This window comes from Eretmochelys imbricata, chromosome 22 (genome assembly GCF_965152235.1).
Source record: "Eretmochelys imbricata isolate rEreImb1 chromosome 22, rEreImb1.hap1, whole genome shotgun sequence".
Lineage (NCBI taxonomy): Eukaryota > Metazoa > Chordata > Testudines > Cheloniidae > Eretmochelys > Eretmochelys imbricata.
In genome coordinates this window covers 2,313,901-2,335,449 of record NC_135593.1, presented here as the reverse complement: position 1 = coordinate 2,335,449, position 21,549 = coordinate 2,313,901, and the positions used below count along the sequence as shown (strand labels likewise).

At 41.6% G+C, this 21,549-nt stretch overlaps 1 protein-coding gene across 4 annotated transcripts in view; it reads left to right on the top strand.

The window, feature by feature from the left end:
• Positions 1-21,549, top strand: part of PKNOX2 (PBX/knotted 1 homeobox 2) — a 330,589-nt gene that overhangs the window by 227,222 nt on the left and 81,818 nt on the right. Inside the window, exons 5-6 of one of the 4 annotated variants that reach the window (XM_077839826.1) lie at positions 15,611-15,728; positions 16,672-16,769. The exons of 2 other annotated variants lie outside the window; for them this stretch is intronic. In XM_077839826.1, coding sequence (XP_077695952.1) covers positions 15,611-15,728; positions 16,672-16,769 — 216 coding nt within the window. Of the gene's footprint in view, positions 1-15,598; positions 15,729-16,671; positions 16,770-21,549 lie in introns of all 4 variants that reach the window. One more of the 4 variants, XM_077839825.1, reaches the window with a different exon arrangement.

The window sequence follows — 21,549 nt, the reverse complement described above, 5'->3', positions numbered from 1 at the left end:
GCCAGGGGGTGATCTGGCACTCACCGCTTCAGCCCCGTGGCGAGGGGCACCAAGGCTGCTTCACCCTGCAGCAGGATGAGCCCGAACTCACAACTTCAGACCCGCGGGGGTGCTGATGCTTGGGGCTTCAACCCTGTGGAGGTGGGGCACCGCTGCTCGGGGCTTCAGCTCGCCAAGAGGAGGCGAGCTGGTGCTTTGGGCTTCAGCCCAGCAAGTGGCGCCCAGGCTTTGACTTCAGCTGCACATGCTCATTATAACAGGTAACTGCATCACTGTAGAGCTGTGCAGACCTTGTGTGCTGTGATCTCCCTGCATGCTGCTCACTACAGGCTGTGTATACTGTTCAGAAGTTGCGTTTGAATAGTTTTAGATTGAAGTGTTAACCCTATGTTAATTTCGTGGATGACAATGACATCTTCAAACTGTAAAAAACACAAGTATGAAGAGAGAAACTGAAGCTTTCAGCCAGAATGGGAGGAAGATTTTCATTCACTAGTAAAGGTGGCAAACCCCTGTGCCTTACCTGAAATGCATCACTCACTCACTACAAAGCAAGCAACTTCAAATGTCACTATAAAACGAATCACAATAACTTTTCATCTAATGCCCTCCTGGCTCAAAATTAAGGAAAAACAAGGTAGCCACGTTAAAATTATGCCTCAACAGACACTACTTTTGGCGTTCAGTGAGGAAGCTGACACAACAACTGAAGCTAGTTTTGTTATGGCATGGGCTATCACTCATGCTAAACATCCATATCGCGTTGGAAAATTTGTTAAGAAGAACATTGCAGAAGTGGTTGCAATTTTAGATCCAAGTACCACAAAACTTCAACCACTAATATAGCAAATTCCAATTTCATGCCGCACTATGAGGCGGATCTCCCAGATCAGTGCCAATGTCGCAAGCAAGATGCAAAATTATATAAAGAATTCTCTAGTATTCAGCCTAGCTCTCAATGAATCCACAGAAGTTCAAGATAAACCACAACTAGCCATATTTGTTCGCTATGTTTCTGCAGATGTAATTGTGAAAGAAGAAATGTTGGACTTAGTGGCACTAAAAGAAACAACGCGCAGTGTTGACATAAAGAATAAACTTGACAAAGTATTGACAAATGTTGATATACCGCTGGATAAACGTATCAGTGTTTCAATGGATGGAGCACCTGCAATGGTGGGGGGAAAAGTAGGCCTTATCATACTCTTGAAAAGTGATCCCAAATTACCAGAGTTTCTCCCTGTTCATTGCATCATCCATCATGAGCATCTCACAGGCAGATAGTTCAAGTATGAAAATGTTATGAAAATAGTCCTAGAAATTGTCAATTTCATCTGCTTGAATGGGCAAATTCATCGACAGTTCAAAAATGTCATTGAAGAGCTGGATCTTGAAGACAAACCTAATGACATCGCTTTCTACTGTATTGTGAGGTGGTTATCAACCAACGTCTTAAATAGGTTTGTGGAACTGTTGGAGCCTATCAGTGCTTTCCTTGAAAAAAAGGAAAAGTCTTATCCACCACTGAAAGATGAGCAATGGATGCACTGATATTATGCAGCATCTGCAAACTCTCAATTTGGCACTCCAAGGGAAGGATAAGATTATTTCTGACCTTACTCAGACAGTCTTCAGCTTCCAGAACAAGTTAAAACTTCTGGAAATAGACATAGTGTCAAGAGACTTGAACCACTTTCCCTGTCTCAAGAGCAGGGTAAACACATTCCTTGAAATCAAAGTAGAAAATCACAAACTTGAGGAATACAGAGCTAAATTACAAGGACTGCCTGATGACTTTCAGGCCAGGTTTGAAGACTTGCAGAAGCTGAGATCCTGCTTTACCTTTCTTGTAAACCCATCCATTGTTGATCAGGCTCTAAAGATGATGCATATATCAGTCTACAACCGAGTTCTGGAAGCAAGAGCCAGGAAAAAAGTAGCCTCAACTCAAGAAGACTAGTGTGAAACTCATTTCAATTTTTGGCACAACATACTGCTGTGAATCTCTGTACTCCGTGATGGAGTTTGTAAAATTGAAACATCGTTCAGTCCTTACAAATCAACCTACTCCTTGACAAGATATGAACCAGATATCCAAAGACTTACGACCAGGATGGAGACTTACAAGACCTGTAGCTCTAGCAATAATTATCTGTGATACAGTAAGTAGGATGTTAATATTTTTTAAAATGTATGTGTAAAGGTTGTGTGTGTCTTGCAGCTCTGGAACTTCTGAAGATTATTGGATCTGAGATTATTGGATCTCAGAGGGTCAGTAAATTTGGCCACCCCTGGTATATATTATCTTTTTTAAGATTTTTGCTATAACATTCCTATAACTATATTTTAATATTTAATAAAGGTGCAAACAAGTTTATAAAAACCCAAACAAGAAATTGACAGTTTATTAATATTACGTTTGTACTAATGTTGAGGTGTCCCCTTACATTTTTTCCTTTGAATAAAAAAACCTGTGATTGATAAAATAATTATTTTCATTTGCAATTGCATTATTTGTTGAGGCAAAAATATATGTACATATATTTATAACTGAGGCCTTTTTGAGCTTTGCAAGAAAAATTGATTATTAATAATATTATTATGGTTATGCCCCAACCATAATATTAACATATTGTGGTAACACTTATATCTTAAAATGTATCACGTTAAGTGTTGTTGCTACAAAGTAAAAACAAAAGAAGTATTTACATGACAGATGCAACATACAAGGACACAGCACAACATCTGTGACATACCGGACAAATTTACAATGAAAGACGAATAGCAATAGAATTGTATTTATAACTATATAAAATAAGGCTTTAAGAACGTAAAGTTATTATTATTTCTAAAGCATTTTAGAAAACAGACAGGTGAGCAAAAGAGTTAAACCTTTAAATAAGCAAGTTATTCCCTTTTTATTTAAAACTTTTAATAAGAATTGATAAAAATCCACATTATTTGCCCACTTGGTTGTATTAATTTAGTTAACATAAAGCCGTTTCCATTACTTTATATTCCTTGTATTTTAAAAATGCTGCTATGTGGAAATAAGAAAAACTCACATTTCATATAGTAATTAATGACTAGGATTAGATGGCGAGCTAACATTTCTGTTGCTTGGCAACTATATCTTCTAGAAAGTTAGGAATATTTCCAGCTGTTGCATTCCTGACCGGGTTAAAATTATTAATTTACTGGGCTTATTTAAAATAACATTTTTACCTTAGGTTTTTTTCTCTTTTTTTCCCCAGTCCCTTCATCTTTTTCCTGTTGTGCAGGTTTCTGTAATAAGGACAACTTTTAAAACAGAGAGCAGAAGTGAGGAGAAGGGAGGGGAGGAGCGGGAAAGGGGAGAAGAGCAATCTAGGAAGGGAGGGAGACCTGAGCCAAATGATTAATTAACTCTGTGAAGTACCAGCAGCAGCAGCAAGTTTTGCAAACAGAGAGGATATAAAGGAAAATTTAACTGATATATAAAACTATTTGAGAAAAAGGTTATATTATTAGCTCTGAACGAGGAGTGGGGCTCCACAGGTTAAAGCAGAGGGTTGGGAACCCATACCCCTAGTTTTTATTCTGGCCCTGAGAAGAGAGCGGGGGTTATTATTTACCTAATTTTGGAAAACCTGAATTTGTTCCCCTAGTATCCTGTTGCTTTTGTCTGCATGCCAAATGGATTGCAGGATTGTCTTTCCCTGCTGCAGTTAACCATTTCTTGGCAACTCCATGCATTAATGCATCAATTCTAGGTGTTAACCTGCTCACTCTTGCTTTTTCACTTTGAAATTCTTTTTTAATCCACTCCCCAGCAATCAAGTCGCAGCTCCCGTCTCCTAATATGCTCTGTGAACAGGGCCGGATTTCCAGTTAGGCACAGTAAGCACGTGCCCGGGGGTGCTGGCATTCTAGGGGTACCGTGCCTCTCTAAAACTGTGTGCAGCACGGTCAGCTGTAGACAGGGGAGTGCTGAAGTTGCTGTGCCTCAGGGCACATAAGGTGCAAATACAGCCCTGTCTGTGAACGGTTCCATTTTCTACTTCATCTGATTTACCAATCCAATGAAAGTATTGTTTGCTACTTCTCCCTCCTGTGGACTTACTCTTCTCATTCGAGGAGGCACCAGTCCACGTCTCAGTTTAGGTTTTACCGGAATGTAGCTCTTATCATACAGTGGTGGTTGCAATGTGGTGACCCAGACACAGGGACGGCTTGGTGGCTCTTGGTCTGGGTCATTCCCAATGTCCCCATTCCAACACCCATTCCAATCCTCTCATGTTCCATCTTTTAATTTTGATAGGGCCACCTTTTTCTATCTCTGTCCCCATTCTTCAGGCGCTATAGAAGTCCCCGAAGCCTGTTGTTGCTCAACAAGATTTATAACAGGGGCCAGCACTTCTTTTTTTTGCAGATTTTCTACAGCTATTTCCAATTTTCTATTCTGTTCTTGTGCTTGCTGTAATGTATCATGCCTCTGGACTGCTTGCTGCCCTGCCAGGAGAGCTGGAGCCTTCCATGGCTTGGTGGCTTCTCTTAACTCTTCTATTGTTTTTGTTATTTGCCCAGCCAGTTTTGTGGTGTGTTGTCTTAACCATCTAACAGTCATGGCCATAGTTGGCAATATTGTACATTTATTATTCTTATTATTTTTCAAGGCTACACTCTCTGCCCTTGCCTAATAGATTCCAGTCCATGTTTCCCCACACTCTTTTTTAAACTTGTATGGACCATTTTTTTCATTACACAGCGCATCCAAACCTTGTCAAAGTTTGTAGAGATTTGTGGAGGAGAAGGGGTGCCCCAGCTCATAGTTTTCTGCCATCTGAGGTCGTAACCCCTAGAGCGGGCAGTGGGGTCAGCAGTGTTGTTAAGTGCTATGGAATGTCATTGCTGTGGCAACGCTATCAAGGCTGCTATATTGTTACAGCTGCTCAGTGGATCCATTCTTGGCGCTCTGGTGTTAGCTGCACGAGCAGAGAGCGCAGTCTGGTGCTTCAGCAGACCTCAGTGTTACTCGTAAAGAAAGACCACAGACTCAGCTTGGTGGTGAAGGCGCTCAACCAGGCTTATTATTGACAAAGAACAATACTACAGTGCTGGCTCTGTGGTTACAGGTACACGTATGTATGTCCACGACAATTGTACCAGCTCAGACAGCACACCAGGAGAGTGCCCCCTGGACTAGACAAAGATGTCCCTCCTATGACTTCTCCTTGTACACACTGATACAAATAAGTTACATATTACACTCCAGACGTTGTTAGTTACCAAACCTACACCTTGTATCTGCTAGTTCGAACAAAACATCCTTATCCATTATCCTGTCATCCCATCCTTATCTTATGAGGGGTCAGTGTGTTCTTGTACCATTTCTTAAGAATATTTTTAGGTAGTTACTTGAGAACTCCGGGTGTTCTTGCACCAAACTGTCTGATCAAGAATGTGCTTACTTGGTTAGCCAAAACCTAGTGCGTTGTTGTTTTGCCAAGACCGGGCCGACTCTGGTTCACAGCCTTTGGTTCACACTGTTAGTTATGCCTAGGGCTCCATCAAGGCCTACAGTGTGAAGTGTCTGAAGATTAATAGTCACCAATTTAACTCTTGCATTGCACATTTTCTTCCCTTGCAGCACTGCTCAAACTTATTTCAGATTCTGAGTCCAACGGCATTGTAGTTTTCTAGCTGTCGATGTGTCCAGATACATAGTAATAGCTACATGGGCAACTCTTCATATGGCCCCTTCTAATAGTTGCTGATGGTGCCACTACTTCATCAGCAATGTCTAAATTTCCTTTAGTGTGGCTACCTTCTGCTTATTCCAACTCCAATAGTCTTTGCCTTCACATTGACTGAAAATGTCATCTGGCCGGGGATGCACAGTGGAAACAGTCTTTTCTATTTGACTCATGGAATGCCTGCAAATAGAATCATGGAATTATCGGACTGGAAGGGACCTCGGGAGGTCATCTAGTCCAGTCCCCTGCACCATGGGAGGACTAAGTATTATCTAGACCATCCCTGATAGGTGTTAGTCTAACTTGCTCTGAAAAATCTCCAATGATGGAGATTCCACAACCTCCCTAGGCAGTTTATTCCAGTGTTTAACCACCCTGACAGGAAGTTTTTCCTAATGTCCGACCTAAACCTCCCTTGCTGCAAGTGAAGCCCATTGCTTTTTGTCCTGTCCTCACAGATTAAGAAGAACAATTCTTCTCCCTCCTCCTTGTAACAACCTTTTATGTACTTAACTGTTATCATGTCCCCTCTCAGTCTTCTCTTCTGCAGACTAAACAAACCCAATTTTTATATTCTTCCCTCACAGGTCATGTTTTCTAGACCTTTAATCATTTTTTGGTGCTCTTCTGTGGACTTTCTCCAATTTCTCCACATCTTTCCTGAAATGTGGTGCCCAGAACTGGACACAATACTCCAGTTGAGGCCTAATCAGCGCAGCGTAGAGCAGAAGAATTACTTCTTCGATCTTCTTTACAACACTCCTGCTAATACATCCCAGAATGATGTTTGCTTTTTTTGCAACAGCGTTACACTGGTGACTCATATTTAGCTTGTGATCCATTATGATCCTCAGATTCCTTTCCATGGTATTCCTTCCTAGGCAGTCATTTCCCATTTTGTATGTGTGCAACTGATTGTTCCTTCCAATGTGGAGTACTTTGCAGTTGTCCTTATTGAATTTCATCCTATTTACTTCAGACCATTTCTCCACTTTGTCCAGATCATTTACCCTCCAAAGAACTTGCAACCCCTCCCAGCTTGGTATTGTCTGCAAACTTTGTAAGTGTACTCTCTATGCCATTATCTAAATCATTGATGAAGATATTGAACAGAATCGGACCCAGAACTGATCCCTGCGTGATCCCACTCATTATGCACTTCCAGCATGACTATAAACCACGATAACTAGTCTCTGGGAATGGGTTTCCAGCCAGTTTTGCACCCACCTTATTGTAGCTCCATCTAGGTTGCATTTCACTAGTTTGGTCATGCGAGACATTATCAAAAGCTTTACTAAAGTCAAGATATACAACTTCTACCACTTCCCCACCCGCATCCACAAGGCTGGTTAACCTGTCAAAGAAAGCTATCAGGTTGGTTTGAGATGATTCATTTTTGACAAATCCATGCCAACTGGTAATTATCACCTTATTATCTTCTAGATATTTGCAAATTGATTGCTTAATTATTTGCTCCATTATCTTTTCAGGTACAGAAGTTAAGCTGACTGGTCTGTAATTCCCCGGGTTATTCATATTTCCCTTTTTATAGATGGGCACTATATTTGCCCTTTTCCAGTCTTCTGGAATCTCTCCCATCTTCCATGACTTTTCAGAAATAATCACTAATGGCTCAGATCTCTCCTCAGTCAGCTCATTGAGTATTCTAGGATGTATTTCTTCAGCCCTGGTGACTTCAAGACATCTAACTTTTCTAAATAATTTTTAACTTGTTTCCCTATTTTAGCCTCTGATCCTACCTCATTTTCACTGGTATTCACTATGTTAGACGTCTGATCACCACCAACCTTCTTCTTGAAAACTGAAACAAAGAAGTCATTAAGCACCTCTGCCATTTCCACATATTCTACTATTGTCCACCCCCCGGCATTGAGTAACGGGCCTACCCTGTCCTTGGTCTTCCTCTTGCTTCCAACGTATTTGTAGAATGTTGTTGTTTTTTTTACCCTTTATGTATCTAGCTAGTTTGATCTCGTTTTGTGCGTTGGCCTTTCTAATTTTGTCCCTACATACTTGTGTTATTTTTTTATATTCATCCTTTGTAATTTGACCGAGTTTCCACTTTTTGTAGTACTCTTTTGATTTTTATATCATCAAAGATCTCCTAGTTAAGAAAGGGTAGTCTCCTGCCATACTCCCTATCTTTCCTACACAGTGGGATAGTTTGCTTTTGTGCCCTTAATAATATCTCTTTGAAAAACTGCCAACTGTCTTCAATTGTTTTTCCCCTTAGACTTGCTTCCCATGGTATCTTACCTACCAACTCCCTGAGTTTGCTAAAATCTGCCTTCTTGAAATCCATTCTCTTTATTTTGCTGTTCTCCCTCCTACCATTCCTTAGAATCATGAACTCTGTCATTTCATGATCACTTTCACCCAAGTTGCCTTTCACTTCCAAATTCTTAACCAGTTCCTCCCTATTCTTCAAAATCAAATCTAAAGCAGCTTCTCTCCTAGTAGCTTTCTCTACCTTCTGAAATTAAAAATGGTCTCCAGTACATTCCAAGATCTTGTTGGATAATCTGTGCCCTGCTGTGCTATTTTCCCAACACATGTCTGGGGAGTTGAAGTCCCCCCTCACCACCAAGACCTAGGCTTTGGATGAGTTTGTGAGTGGTTTAAAAGAAGTCTCAACCACCTCTTCTTCCTGGTTAAGTGCTCTGTAGTAGCTTTCAGGTGGGCCTCCTCCAATTTTTTAGCTACTTAACTAGTATCATTTCTTGAAGAGCTGCATCTGGTATAAAAGAGTCACCCTGGGGCTGGGAATTAACAGCTGATACCTTTTAAGGAAACCTCAATTTTGTCTTCCACATTTGTAACTCTGCATATAATCTCGTCCATAGATTTATCCAGCATGTCATTCTTCCCCTGGTAAACCATTTATAAACTACTTTTCACACCAAATTCTCTGATACCTTGCCACCATATTGCCACTCCCACTCCCAGCATTGACAGTTCCAGATTCTGCACAGTATGTTCTACTTCACTTGAGCCATCTTCTGGCCAGGTTGGCCTGGGGAAAGCTGTATCAAAACTCCATGCACACAAATAATGATGCAGGGTTCCCCTCCCTGTCACCTCCTAGCTTGCTCTTTCTTCTGGTATTTCGAAAGGGCCAATCGCCATTCATACTAGTGCAAACGTTGGTGTAACTGTCATTACAACCCATGACCCATACTGGGAAACAGCTGGTAAAAGGCGTTAGCATCACCATCCAAAAACACTGCGAGCTATTCTGCTGCTTTCCCATCAGACCACTCGTTCACAGAGAGAAGCGGCTCCATCTGTCAAGTACTCATGGATTCCAACTGCATCTGCATGACCGGGCAGTTTCTTCTCAGGCTAAAGTTCTCTTGCCGTCTTGAAGCTGCTGACACCAGGTGTGATACTTGCTTATGGAAACAAAAGGACCTATTGGGACACTGCAAGTACAATGCTAACACCACAGACAAGACTTAAGCTGCTCCTGCATCCATCCCCTGAGCCAAGACAAGTTAACACTAAGATAAAAATTTTGCATCACCTACTGGTGGAGGTTTTGTCTGCACTGATCATTGCAGTATCAAATTATTCATGCTATAGGGAAATAAGAGAGTTTGAAAATGTGGCATAGCACACATGGATGAAATCCTGGCCTTCCTGAAGTCAACAGGAGTTTTGCTATTGACTTCAGTACAGCCAGGATTTCACCCATGTCTCCAGAACAAATATCTGATCAAAGCACTAACAGTGGTTTTGTGCAGTCCATATTAGCAGATGTTTTAACTTGGGCTTTTACCATTGCTATTACAAGCAGTAACTTGTCTCATAGTGTAGGCACCAGTAAGGGCACAATTCTCAGCTGCTGCATACCATGGCTAATAAAGAAGTCAGAAGAGTTGCTCATAATATACCATGATCAACCATAACATGTTGCAGAATTAGCCAGAAGTTAATAAACCAATATAGGTGGAAATAAATAGCTTAAAGAAAAAAAACGTCTATCCATTTCTTTAAGTAATGGCTAGATTAGAAGGTAATGACGTTTGGGATGTCTTGCCTTCTCCTCAGACCTTCTGAAAACCTAGCAGCACGTATATCAAGCCTGGCCAGGTATCAGACATTACTTATCAGGGCTGTAAGTTTGGGCATCTAGAGATTTTATGTAAATGTTATAGTGTCTCAATTTCTGTATTAGATAAATATGCATTACAGTATTTGCATCAATCTCCAGTCATAAATCCATCAATCCCCCACCACAACATCAAACCTATTAATTCCCCCCCTCTCTTTTCTCCCTTCCATCACTGCCTCCCCTTTTCCCTTCAAGTTTCCCCATCTCCTCTTTGGCTTTTTTGTTATGCCGTCAAATCCCCCCCTCCTCTTTGCTCACTCCTTCTTCCCTGAAATTTCTCTCCTCTCCTTTCTTCCTCTCACTCCTGCTTGCATCCCCCTTGAGCTTTTCTGTCTTCCTGGGGCATCAGTATATCTTTTCCTCTAAACCCTGGAGGGACCAGGAAGTCATTCTCTCTACCACATGGATACATGCTGGGAAGTGGGAGCCAGAATCCTGCTCTCTATCTTGGCTGCTATAGTGTGCTCTAGGCTGCAGTCTGCTGCTCCCCCTGCAGACCCATGCATGCAGAGCTCGCTCTCTGTATTGCTGGGCTGGCTGGATAGCTACTAGACAGCTCTGCAGGGGGAGGATAAAGAGGAAGTCCCTGCCATAGAGTAGAATGATATAGTTTTAGGTATGGGCCAGGCCTGAGAGTGTCCTGGTGAAACTGAGATGTACAGAGGTAAGTTTTTATTGCAGAGATTATATCTGATGGGAATAAGTGCTGTTCCCTTTTGTGTTTCTAGGCAGGAATTGGGGTAAAAGAAGAGAGCATCTCCCTTGCTGGCCTTACAGGGTCCACACAAGATCAATTCTCTGTCCTGCAAGCTAAGGAATTTTATGATTATGGGCAACGGTCTGTCAGCATCAAGAGGCCACAGCATGGGGAAATCAATGTGCCCATTTAAAATCCCTGATTTTCAGCATATCTGGTTGTCCTTCTTGGCATTGTATAATCCTGGCAGCCTCAGAAAGCAAAAGACAAAGCAAGGCCCCCTGTGGGACTCATGTTCAAAGTACAGTGAGAAAGCAGCCCCTCAGCAGAGTGCTCACATGGAAACCGCAGCTGTCATGGGGGGCGGAGGAGTGAAATTGCAGCAGGCAGGTAATGATAGTGCTGAATACTAGAAGGTCTTTGCTGCCCCGTGATGCAATTAATGTAATAGATTCATACCTGATTCCACACAGATGGACCTGAACAGAATTTGCTTCCTCACGTGGGCCTAGAATCCTCTTCCTCCTACTTCATTGCCTTAATTTTAAGGTGTTTGTGGCTATTACAGAGCAATTTTGATTGAAATGTATTGCTCACAGTATTTGGCTGACAGTCCCTTAAAGGTACTGATCTTTTCGATGATGAGACATGGGGTGGATATGATGGAATAAGAGGGATTTTCTCTTTTGATAGAGAGAGAAGTAGATTCAATCAACCACTCTGCACCAAGGCCCCTGCTATATGCCTCTGCATTCCCCAGCCACAGTGTGGGTAGCTATACCTAAGAGCAGCTTTCAAAGGAGTTCCATCCTTAGAATTCTTTACATTAAGAATGAGTGTCCTTCTAAAAGATACATTCTAGCTCAACCAGAAGTTAATGATCTCAATGCAGGAATCAGTGGGTGAAATTCTGTGACCTACTAATGCATGAGATCAGACTCAATGGTAAAATGGTGGCCTTAAAATCAGTGACTCTATTAATCTATGCCATGTAAGTAACAAAAACTAAAACTTCATTGAAGCTTTTTTCCCTAGCATGGCTGTCCCTAGGACTTTTGCTGCAGAACCCCTCTGCTCCACATCCTGGTTCTCTCGAGATGCCCTATCCACAGCTGTACCATGTAGCCCTACTGTAGATAGCTCTCCGACTCCAGCAGTTATTTTCGGTTAGGTGTCAGTTATTCCTGTTGAGAGCATGAAGATGGGACCTGAGAGAAGTTCCAGATCTTATGCTGTGGTTAGAGCTTGCTGAATGCACCTGACAGAATAACTCAGCACAAATTACCTTGCACTTTCATGCAGTGTTCAAGACCCTGATAATAGGATGTATCTACTTAGGAACCCTGCATCTCTACACATAGGTTTAGCCTGTTACCCATTCATTCCATTAATAGACTGTTTCTTCTCTACAATGCTGATCATTGTTACTTGCAGATAGTGCCCTGGGCTGTGCACGGTTTTATCAGCTGTCGCGCTTCGCACTCAAGGCAGTGGCATTTCAGTACTTGGTGAAGTGAGCTCTGTTGTGGGTCCACAGCGAACGTTGACTTGAGTATTGCTCTTGAAGTACAGCATGTATTTCTGAGCTTAGACTTGACTAGAAGGAAGATGTTACTTATACACTGTAAATACCGTACTCACAATGGTGAGCACCGACCAGTGGAGTCAATAGGACCAGTGTGAATGAGGGGTTTGCACCTGGATCTGTTTGAGCAAGAAATTGTCAGCCCCACCTTCAGTGTTGCCTACAATGAGAGCACAGGGAACCAGGGATCGGCAAAGAGGCTCTTCAGCTGCTCAATAGGCACCATTGTCACCATGCCTCAGTGGGTTACAGCTGAGAATACCAGATTCAGGACAAACAGCTGAGAAATATGGCAGACTCACCCCAAACAGGTGGTTATTCTACCATTAGATATACCAAGCCATTAACAAAAGTAAACTTTTAACTCACCACAAGAAGTCAAAAATGCACTCTCCTTAGGCATTCCAGCATATATTTCACCAACCAGACACTAGACTTATGATGAGTGGTTACTGAAAACCAATTTCATCAAACAAAGGGTTTTTGTGATCTCAAGAGACCAGTGACATAGCCAGGTTAATATATTTCTCAGATCTTACCCAATAATCATGCTGTTGCCAATCCTTTAATAGCTAAAATCTAAAGGTTTATTTTTAAGAGAAAAGAAATAGAGAGTTAAAATGGTTAAGGAAATCATATACATACAGTCATTGCAAAGTACTTGTATCAGGTTTGAAGCAGTGATGGAATAAACTGCTAGTTTGCAAATCTCTCCAGAAATTACCCAATCAGTTTGGTAGTCATCAGTCATTGTTCAGACCTTCCTTATTAGAAATTCAACCCAGAGAAATTAAGCAGGAAATGAAGACAAAATGGGGATGTTTCTAGGGTCTTTTACACCCTCTCCCAGGTGGATGGAATTTTTCTGTCCCAAACAAAGCTCCCAGTCTCAGTTTGTGGAAAATTACAGGCAGAAGATGGAGTCCAGGGTCACATGAGCAAGTCACATGCCTTTGCATGGCTTGCTAACTCACAGGAGCAAGCCATTGGCCACATGGAGGATAAGGCATCTGCAGGAAGAGCCAACGGGTGGAATGAGTTTCTTTTATGGCCCACTGTGAGAGTTAATTGCCCTTGAGGGGCCATCAACACAAAGCTGTCTGTCCTGAATGTAGTTTTTACATGGTGGGTGTTACCCCAGGATCAAATACATTTGAAATACTGGTACATAGTCAATGTTCATAACTTTAGTTACAAAGATGATACATGCATACAAATAGGATAATCATATTTGATAGATTCTAACTTTTTCATTGATACCTTACATGACATACTTTCTATAAGATTTGTTACAATAACAGTGCTAGTAACATTGATATACAAGGTCATATTTCAATCATACAGAATCACAGCCATGATGGGGGAAAGGAGCTGTATATTGCCCTTGCAGGTCAGGTGACGGTTTTATTACTGATTTCAGAGTAGCAGCCGTGTTAGTCTGTGTTCGCAAAAAAAAAAAGGAGTACTTCTGGCACCTTAAAGACTAACAAATTTATTTGAGCATAAGCTTTCGATGAAGTGAGCTGTAGCTCATGAAAGCTTATGCTCAAATAAATTTGTTAGTCTCTAAGGTGCCACAAGTACTCCTTTTCTTTTAGCTTTATTACTATGTAACCATATGTACATATTTAGCTCCCAAAGGCCCACTAATGACTGGGGCCCCATTTTGCTGGATGCTACACAAACACAGGTAGAAAGACACAGGTGTGACGGGTTGAATCACAGAAACGCCCTTGGGGCTGCCAACTGATGTGCCAAGACTACTTCTGCCCCTTCTTTCTCTGCCAGCTTGGGACTTCAGCACCCTGTCTTGTTGAGCCAGACATACCAGTCTGCTCCAACATAGACCCAGGGTCTGAACCACGTGCCCCAAAGCTGCAGACTTAACTGAAAGCAGCTTAAGAAGTGTTCCTGTCTTTGACACTCAGATGCCCAACTCCCAACGGGGTCCAAACCCCAAATAAATCTGTTTTACCCTCTATAAAGCTTATACAGGGTAAACTCATAAATTGTTCGTCCTCTATAACAATGATAGAGATATATGCACAGCTGTTCAGCCCCCCTCCCCCCCAGGTATTAATACATACTCTGAATTAATTAATAAATAAAAAGTGATTTTATTAAATACAGAAAGTAGGATTTAAGTGGTTCCAAGTAATAACAGACAGAACAAAGTGAATTACCAAGAAAAATAAAGTAAAACACACAAGTCCATATCTAATACAGTAAGAACTCTGAATACAGATAAAAACCTCACCCTTAAAGGAATTCCAGTAAGCTTCCTTTTACAGACTAGTCTCCTCCTAGTCTGGGTCCAGCAATCACTCACACCCCCTGTAGTTACTGTCCTTTGTTCCAGTTTCTTTCAGGTATCCTTGGGGGTGGAGAGGCTATCTCCTTAGCCAGCAGAAGACAAAATGGAGGGGTCTCCCAGGGGTTTAAATAGACTTTCTCCTGTGGATGGACACCCCCCTGCCCCCCGTGTAGAATACAGCTACAAAATGGACTTTTGGAGTCACATGGGCAAGTCACATGTCCATGTATGACTGAGTTTCTTACCACACAAGCCAAATTCCTGCAAAAGCTCAGATGTGGACTGGCATCTTCAAGATCCATTGTCCGTTAAGTGCTTCTTGATTGAGCATTTAACTTGCACATTCCTTTCTCAAAGAAGCTGACCAAAGCTTACAAAGGCTACCTAAAAAATCAAGCCAGTACACACGCAATATTCATAACTTCAAACACAGGTATACATATTTAGCTCCCAAAGGCCCACTAAATGACTGGGGCCCCATTTTGCTGGATGCTACACAAACACAGATAGAAAGACACAGGAATACAGGAACTGCCAGCATGGATCAGAATCATGAGGGGAAGAGTTAGCAAAGTTCATTTTTCTAACTTGGTAACTTTTCCAAAGTTGGAGACATTTTTAAAAGTTAAAGTAGAAAAAGGGAAATGTTAAAAAGAGAGGAAAGAATTAAAAAACCAATAACTAGACATTCTATTCCATTCAGGAGCGAAAAAGGGAGAAAACAAAAATCCAAAAATCCAAAATTTCAAAAAGTTGTTTTCATTTCTGAAGGTTGAATTGAAATGTGAATGTCAATTAAAATGAAATGAAATTTCAGATAGAATGAAAGCATTTAAGAAAATTGGAATTTAAATGAAAATATATTGTTTTATTTCATTCTGAAGTTTCCCCATGGAAAAAAATATCAAAATATGTACAACAGAAATTCATTGTTGGAAAAAAGTATATTTTATTCTCTGTTTATTAATATTTCTAAAATGCTTTGAGACCCCTAAAAATCTCAGTCTGCAGATGAGCACAGGGTTAGTATTGAATTAACCCTTTGATCGAAGGCTAATTCCCAATAAGGCTTGTTTCTGCTGATTGTGTCTGGAATCTTTGTATAAGCTGAGGTTTGTGTTGGTCTCTCTAGGATTTGCTGCAGAATTCTCCGAACTCAATGACTGCAGTGGCCAACAACCCCCAGGGAATTGTGGTCCCAGCATCAGCGCTGCAGCCAGGGAACATCTCCATGGCAACGGTCAATTCACAAGTTGTGTCAGGTGGGAGGCGTGCAACGTACATCAGTGACCATGTTAGTCACATCTTTTGCATGCTTACGTTCTTTTCTTTAGATGACAAGGAAAAAAAAACCTGAGTAAGAACAGGCAGAGCAAATGTCTGTGAAATGAAAGGTATGGCATGGAACTGGGCAGCACTTTGCACGTCCAAGTGTCTTCTGACTCAGATGTTGTGAAATGGGAACACCTGTCTTTCTGTTAAAGCTGAGATAATTAACTGCACAGCGGGAGAGCTCTGATGACTCTACTGGCTCTGCCTTCTTGGATCAGGGCTCACAATACTGCATGCTGGCCCCTTGGTAGCCAGTAGGTTCATTTTCATGTTACTGTCTCAGACCATTCTTTGTGAGCTGGGCAGTGTCTGTTATTTCAGCAACTCTAGTTCTGCTTTGGGTACTGACCTGTGGCCCAGGATCAATTTGTCCAGTGCAGAATTGATGTGTTTTTAAACAGAGCTGTAGTGATGATGCATCACCCTTCTGTCATCTCTGCTTTGCAGAATGTCAAATTCTGTAGCTCCAGGGATCTTCTGAGCCCCAGAAAAGGTTGGCAGTGTTCTATCCCCTCACAGCCGCTCCGGCTGGGGCTGCCCCAGGGCCCCAGAACCTGAGAGCTCTTGGCTTTGGAAGGGAATGACATTATTTTGTCATACTTTTACTGTGATCCTTTGCTTGAACTACAGGAATGGATCTAGACCCAGTTTTATCTGGCTAGTCCAATCCATGTGCTTTTGTACTGGACAGTGTGCAGCTCTGCTAAAAGTGTTAATATGCTCCTTTCAAAACTGACTTCTCACGACAACTCTGAGCTGCAGCTGAGACCAGTGACACCACTGGCCTTGAGCATGTGCCTCCCCTTGGCCAGCCTGGAGTGATAAATACCAGCTGTTTCCCTAAAACTCTGCTTTGAACCATATCTTTGTCAGGTGGAGCCCTTTACCAGCCTGTAACTATGGTAACATCTCAGGGCCAAGTGGTAACCCAAGCAATCCCACAAGGAGCCATACAGATCCAGAACACACAGGTAAGATGAGTGGGACTGAGAGGCCTGAAAGGGCTAAGCCAGAACACTGGTTTCCTTAAAGTTTTAAAAGGGGAACAACTACAGGGAAAGAGCATGGTCATTTTTCATTCATCCACTGCTCTCACATCTCCCTCTGCCCCCACAATCTCCTTTCATGCCCTGTCTCAGCTCCTTCTCTCTCTGGTCACATACTTGCTCTCACACTCTTTTTGCACATAATCTCATGTTCCCTCCTCTCACACTCTCCCCTTCGTGCTATCTTGTGCTCTCTCCCCTCTCACACTCACTCCTGCTCTCTCACCTAAATTGTGCAGGCAGACTCAGTTACAAACAACAGCTGCCACTGCTTTTAGCAGATTTTAGGTCCAGCAGTTCCTGACAATATGCTTAGCAATGAGGAGCCAGACATTCTGTCAGTGGACAGTTCTCATTAAAATCAGTGGGGGGTAGGTACTCACACATGATGAGGCCTGGGACATCCAGCCAGACCTATGGTTAATGCAAGTGTGATGGATTGTCAAAGGGAGATCTGTGTTTTGATCCTTCACTAACACTCTGGCTTTGTAGTAAGTAACTGACCCGTGACATGTGAACGTCATTGAGGAGATGCAGACCCATGACTATGACCAGCCTGTGTGAAGTAAGTCAAAGGAAGGCTCCGATTTAGTTGGGGTTGGTCCTTTGAGCAGGGGGTTGGACTAGATGACCTCCTGAGGTCTCTTCCAACCCTAATCTTCTATTATTCTATGATAATCCACTTCTGAGGGGCAGGGAGATTCAGTGAAGTTATTCTCTGACCTTATTGCAATAGGTTTGACAGACTGATGGAGTCCTGTGCTTGCCCTATATGAACACATGTTTCGGTAAGACGTTTTAGGATCTGAATCCCAAATATGTATGTGCTCCTGCTGTGGTTAGCTACATTATCTTAGTAGTGGGCTGCCTCATCCACTGAAGAGACTTGAACTAGCTAGGGCCTAATGTTTCAGAGAGTTCAGGGTCTGGTAATAAGAACTGCCCTCTGCTGAAATTGGTTCCTCCAGAGCTCTTTGGCAGTTCAGTGTTGCAGATCTTTGAAGCTTGGGAGAACAAAGCTCCTTGTTTAGTTTTCTCTGTAAAAAATAAAACTATACACACAGAATGCAAAAAATACAATATAAAGTTAATGATAAAATTACAGTTAATCACACAAAAGTCAAGAGAGGTTAAACTAAAGGTTGCTCACACAACTGTAACTCTGCCTCTTTGTTTGAATGCATTATAAATACAGGGACAGATTCACCCACATGATGCACTCTTGTGATGCAAAGCAGCTATAAATCCATTTAAGCAGCGACTTAAGCTAGGTTTACAGCTGCTTTGCATCACAGTGGTGCAAAGCAGCTGGAGTGTACCTGTGAATCTGGCTCAGGTTTTAATTACACGATCACACTCTTTCTCAAGATAATACAAAAACATATCATACTGGTCTTTTCTACAACTCAGACAGACACATATAACATCTTGTAGTGCTATGCAGTCCACAGAAGTCGTTTATATGAAATGTATGTGGAACACCACACTTAGACAACATGCTATGAACAACAACGAGTCATAACAACAAAGAATCATAAGGAAAATGCATTGGCTTTCACAGGGGTTTAGAATTAAATAATAAACTCTTCCATCAGGAACACACATACATTTGATGTCAGTTTGTAGGGGAAAAAAATCAGTTTTCTATTTACTTGAAGTGGTCTAGCTAGAAATGTGTGGATAACTTTCAAGCCGAGTGTAAATTCTGTACGCGGTTTACCCTGCGCTGAAGAGACAAGATTTAAAAGAACAAACATTCAAAAACAATTATGGCCTAGTTGGCAGATGTGACTGAGGCAATAGAAGCTGTGGATGTCCAGCACTTCTGAAAGGCACGTCCTTAACAAAGAAAGATGAATGCATTGAGTCTCAGAGTGTTCAGAAATGCAGAGAGTTACAGTGAAAAAATACACAATAGTTAACCTTTTATTGTGAGGAATTGCAAATAGGCATTTCTCTGAGATAGCCACCAGTTTGGTTCATTCCAGAGCTACAGCTAAGGTGATTATCAGACATTTTAATGTGAATTAGGCTGAACTTGAGCAATTTATTGGAGGGTTATAGACAGACTTTAAGGTCAGAAGGAACCATTGTGATCATCTAGTCTGACCTCCTGCACATTGCAGGCCACAGAACCTCTGGCTGAGTTACTGAAGTCCTCAAATGATGGTTTAAAGACTTCAAGTTACAGAGAATCCACCACTGACGCTAGTTTAAACCTGAAAATGACCCCTGTGCTGCTTGAGGCAACAGCAAATTTTTGAATGATCTGCATTGTATAGAATAAAAGTGATACAACAATATACAGCAGTGCACAGGATAATACATCTGTCCTGTCAACAAAAGATACGCCATAATCACTCATCCACTGCTCCCACGCACATGAATTATGGAGCTCAGTGAAAAGGTCCATTTGTTTTATTGTTCATCACTAGTTTGTTTCCATTTTATTCCCCCTCCCTTTTCATAAATTATAGGCATTTGCAGAAACTGATTCAGAATACTGAGATTTGTATTCACTGGGCTAAAGAATTTTCCCAGCCTTCCACTGGAAATGCGTAAAGACTGAGTCAAATCTAGCTGACAGATGTTCGTGCTTTTTTCATACAAAAAAACTATATCTGAAGGTAAGGGTTGCAGATTTAAGCACACAAAATGCCAGAAATAAGGTTGTCTGTGCAACCTAACTATATACCTCCTTCGTAACAGAAGCAGGGGTCCTTCTGTTTCTGTACTCATGTAATTAAAGACTGTCATAATACACACACACACACAGAGAGAGGCAGATTTAAGGTTGCATTGGTGTTTCCTGCCCAGTTAGTGTTTGATTTTGTGGTTTTAACTTTCTTTTAATAAAGGTCGTGTGTGTGAAGTTTTAGGTTTTTTAAAAAACGAGTTATAAAAACTGAAATTCTGTCACACAGAACCATAATGGAGATTTTTAAGAGCAGGTTAGACGAATATCTGTCCAGGATGGTCTAGATAATACTTAGTCCTGCCATGAGTGCAGAGACTGGACTACATGACCTCTTGAGGTCTCTTCCACTCCTACGATTCTACAATGACTCCTCCCTTTGTGGTCTGAATCCAGTAGGGGAACAGCAGACACCACCAATTTGGTCAACTTAATTTACCCTCTCTACACACACATCATAAAAAAACTCATTGCATCTACTTCGAGATGAGATATGATGCAGAGTGGTCAAGTTATTCCATTTCTATGGTCGTGGCACAAACAATGACACCAACACTTTAAAATGACAACTTTGAAATATTTGTATTCGGCTGTTAAATAATATATAGTCATTAAACTAAGACAAAATTGGATTTTTTTGTGATCTCAAAGCATCACAACAACAATAACCTAAGGGTTAAACAAAATCTAATAATAAATATATACAGGTATCATCATCATCCTCTTGTTCACCATTGTGGTCTCTGTTGGGAGATAGATAAGCTATTACCAGCAGGACAGTGGGGTGGGAGGAGGTATTGTTTCATGATCTCTTTGTGTATATAAAGTCTGCTGCAGTTTCCACAGTATGCATCCGATGAAGTGAGCTGTAGCTCACGAAAGCTCATGCTCAAATAAATTGGTTAGTCTCTAAGGTGCCACAAGTACTCCTTTTCTTTTTGCGAATACAAACTAACACGGCTGTTACTCTGAAATCTGTTGGGAGTGTGGGCATGACATTTTGGGGTACAATCCAGACCAGCGAGGAGCTGTGTCACCACTTGCCCTGAAACCTGGGGTGCCTCCCAATGCTTTGCTGCTGTAGCTCCCAACCTGGGCTCCTCACAAGCAGCCAAACAGCATGCAAGTCACCTCCTGAGTGTCTGTGTATAGCTTCAGCCCTGGTCCAGCAGCTCTGACCCCAGCAGCCTGTCAGCAAACACCAGCCGCACTCTGGCTTCCAACAGCCTTGGTTACTACCTGCAGAGTGGTCCAAACACACTCTCAGAAACATGTGTTCTGCACAGTCCAGCCCTCTCCTGGACAGTCCAGGTGTGCTAGATCCATTGTCCCTCTAAGGGGATCAGTATACAACAGTCTTGTTACTTTTAAGTGGAGTTACCCAAACAAGTCACAGCACTGGATTCGTTTTGATTAAAGAATAAAACAAGTTCATCTAACTACAAAGAAACAGATTTTAAGTGAGTACAGTTATTAAAGTCAGAAGTGTTTATAAGAGAAATAAAGATAAAACATTTTCTGAACTTAAACTAGACTTGGGTCAAGGTGAAGTTTTTACCACAGGTACCCAGTAACAGTGCCAATCAAATTCTCATGTCAGGATCTGCTCCCAGAGTCCAAAGGTTGTTTCTTTTGTCTTCTTAAGTGAAACAGAGAGAGCGAAGGATAGGGAGAGATAGCGTGTTTCTACCCCTCACTTTTATAGTTCAGTCACCCATTGATGACAGGGACAAGGAGTCTCACTGTAAAAGAGGTTTCATGTTGTTGTTTGCTAAAATGCAGATTTGCCTTGTCTCCGTATTGCAGTTTTGAGGACTTTGTTTAGTACTCATATGTAAATTGAGGTAAAACACACACATTCTTTTAAGACCTGCTTGACCAGTCCTGACTAACTGGACCTACATGGGTTTGAACTTGTGCTACCAACATCATTCTGGGGAAATTCATAACTTTACAAATAATGTTGTTACACGTCTCATCATAATATTATTGACCAGTGAGTTATTAGTT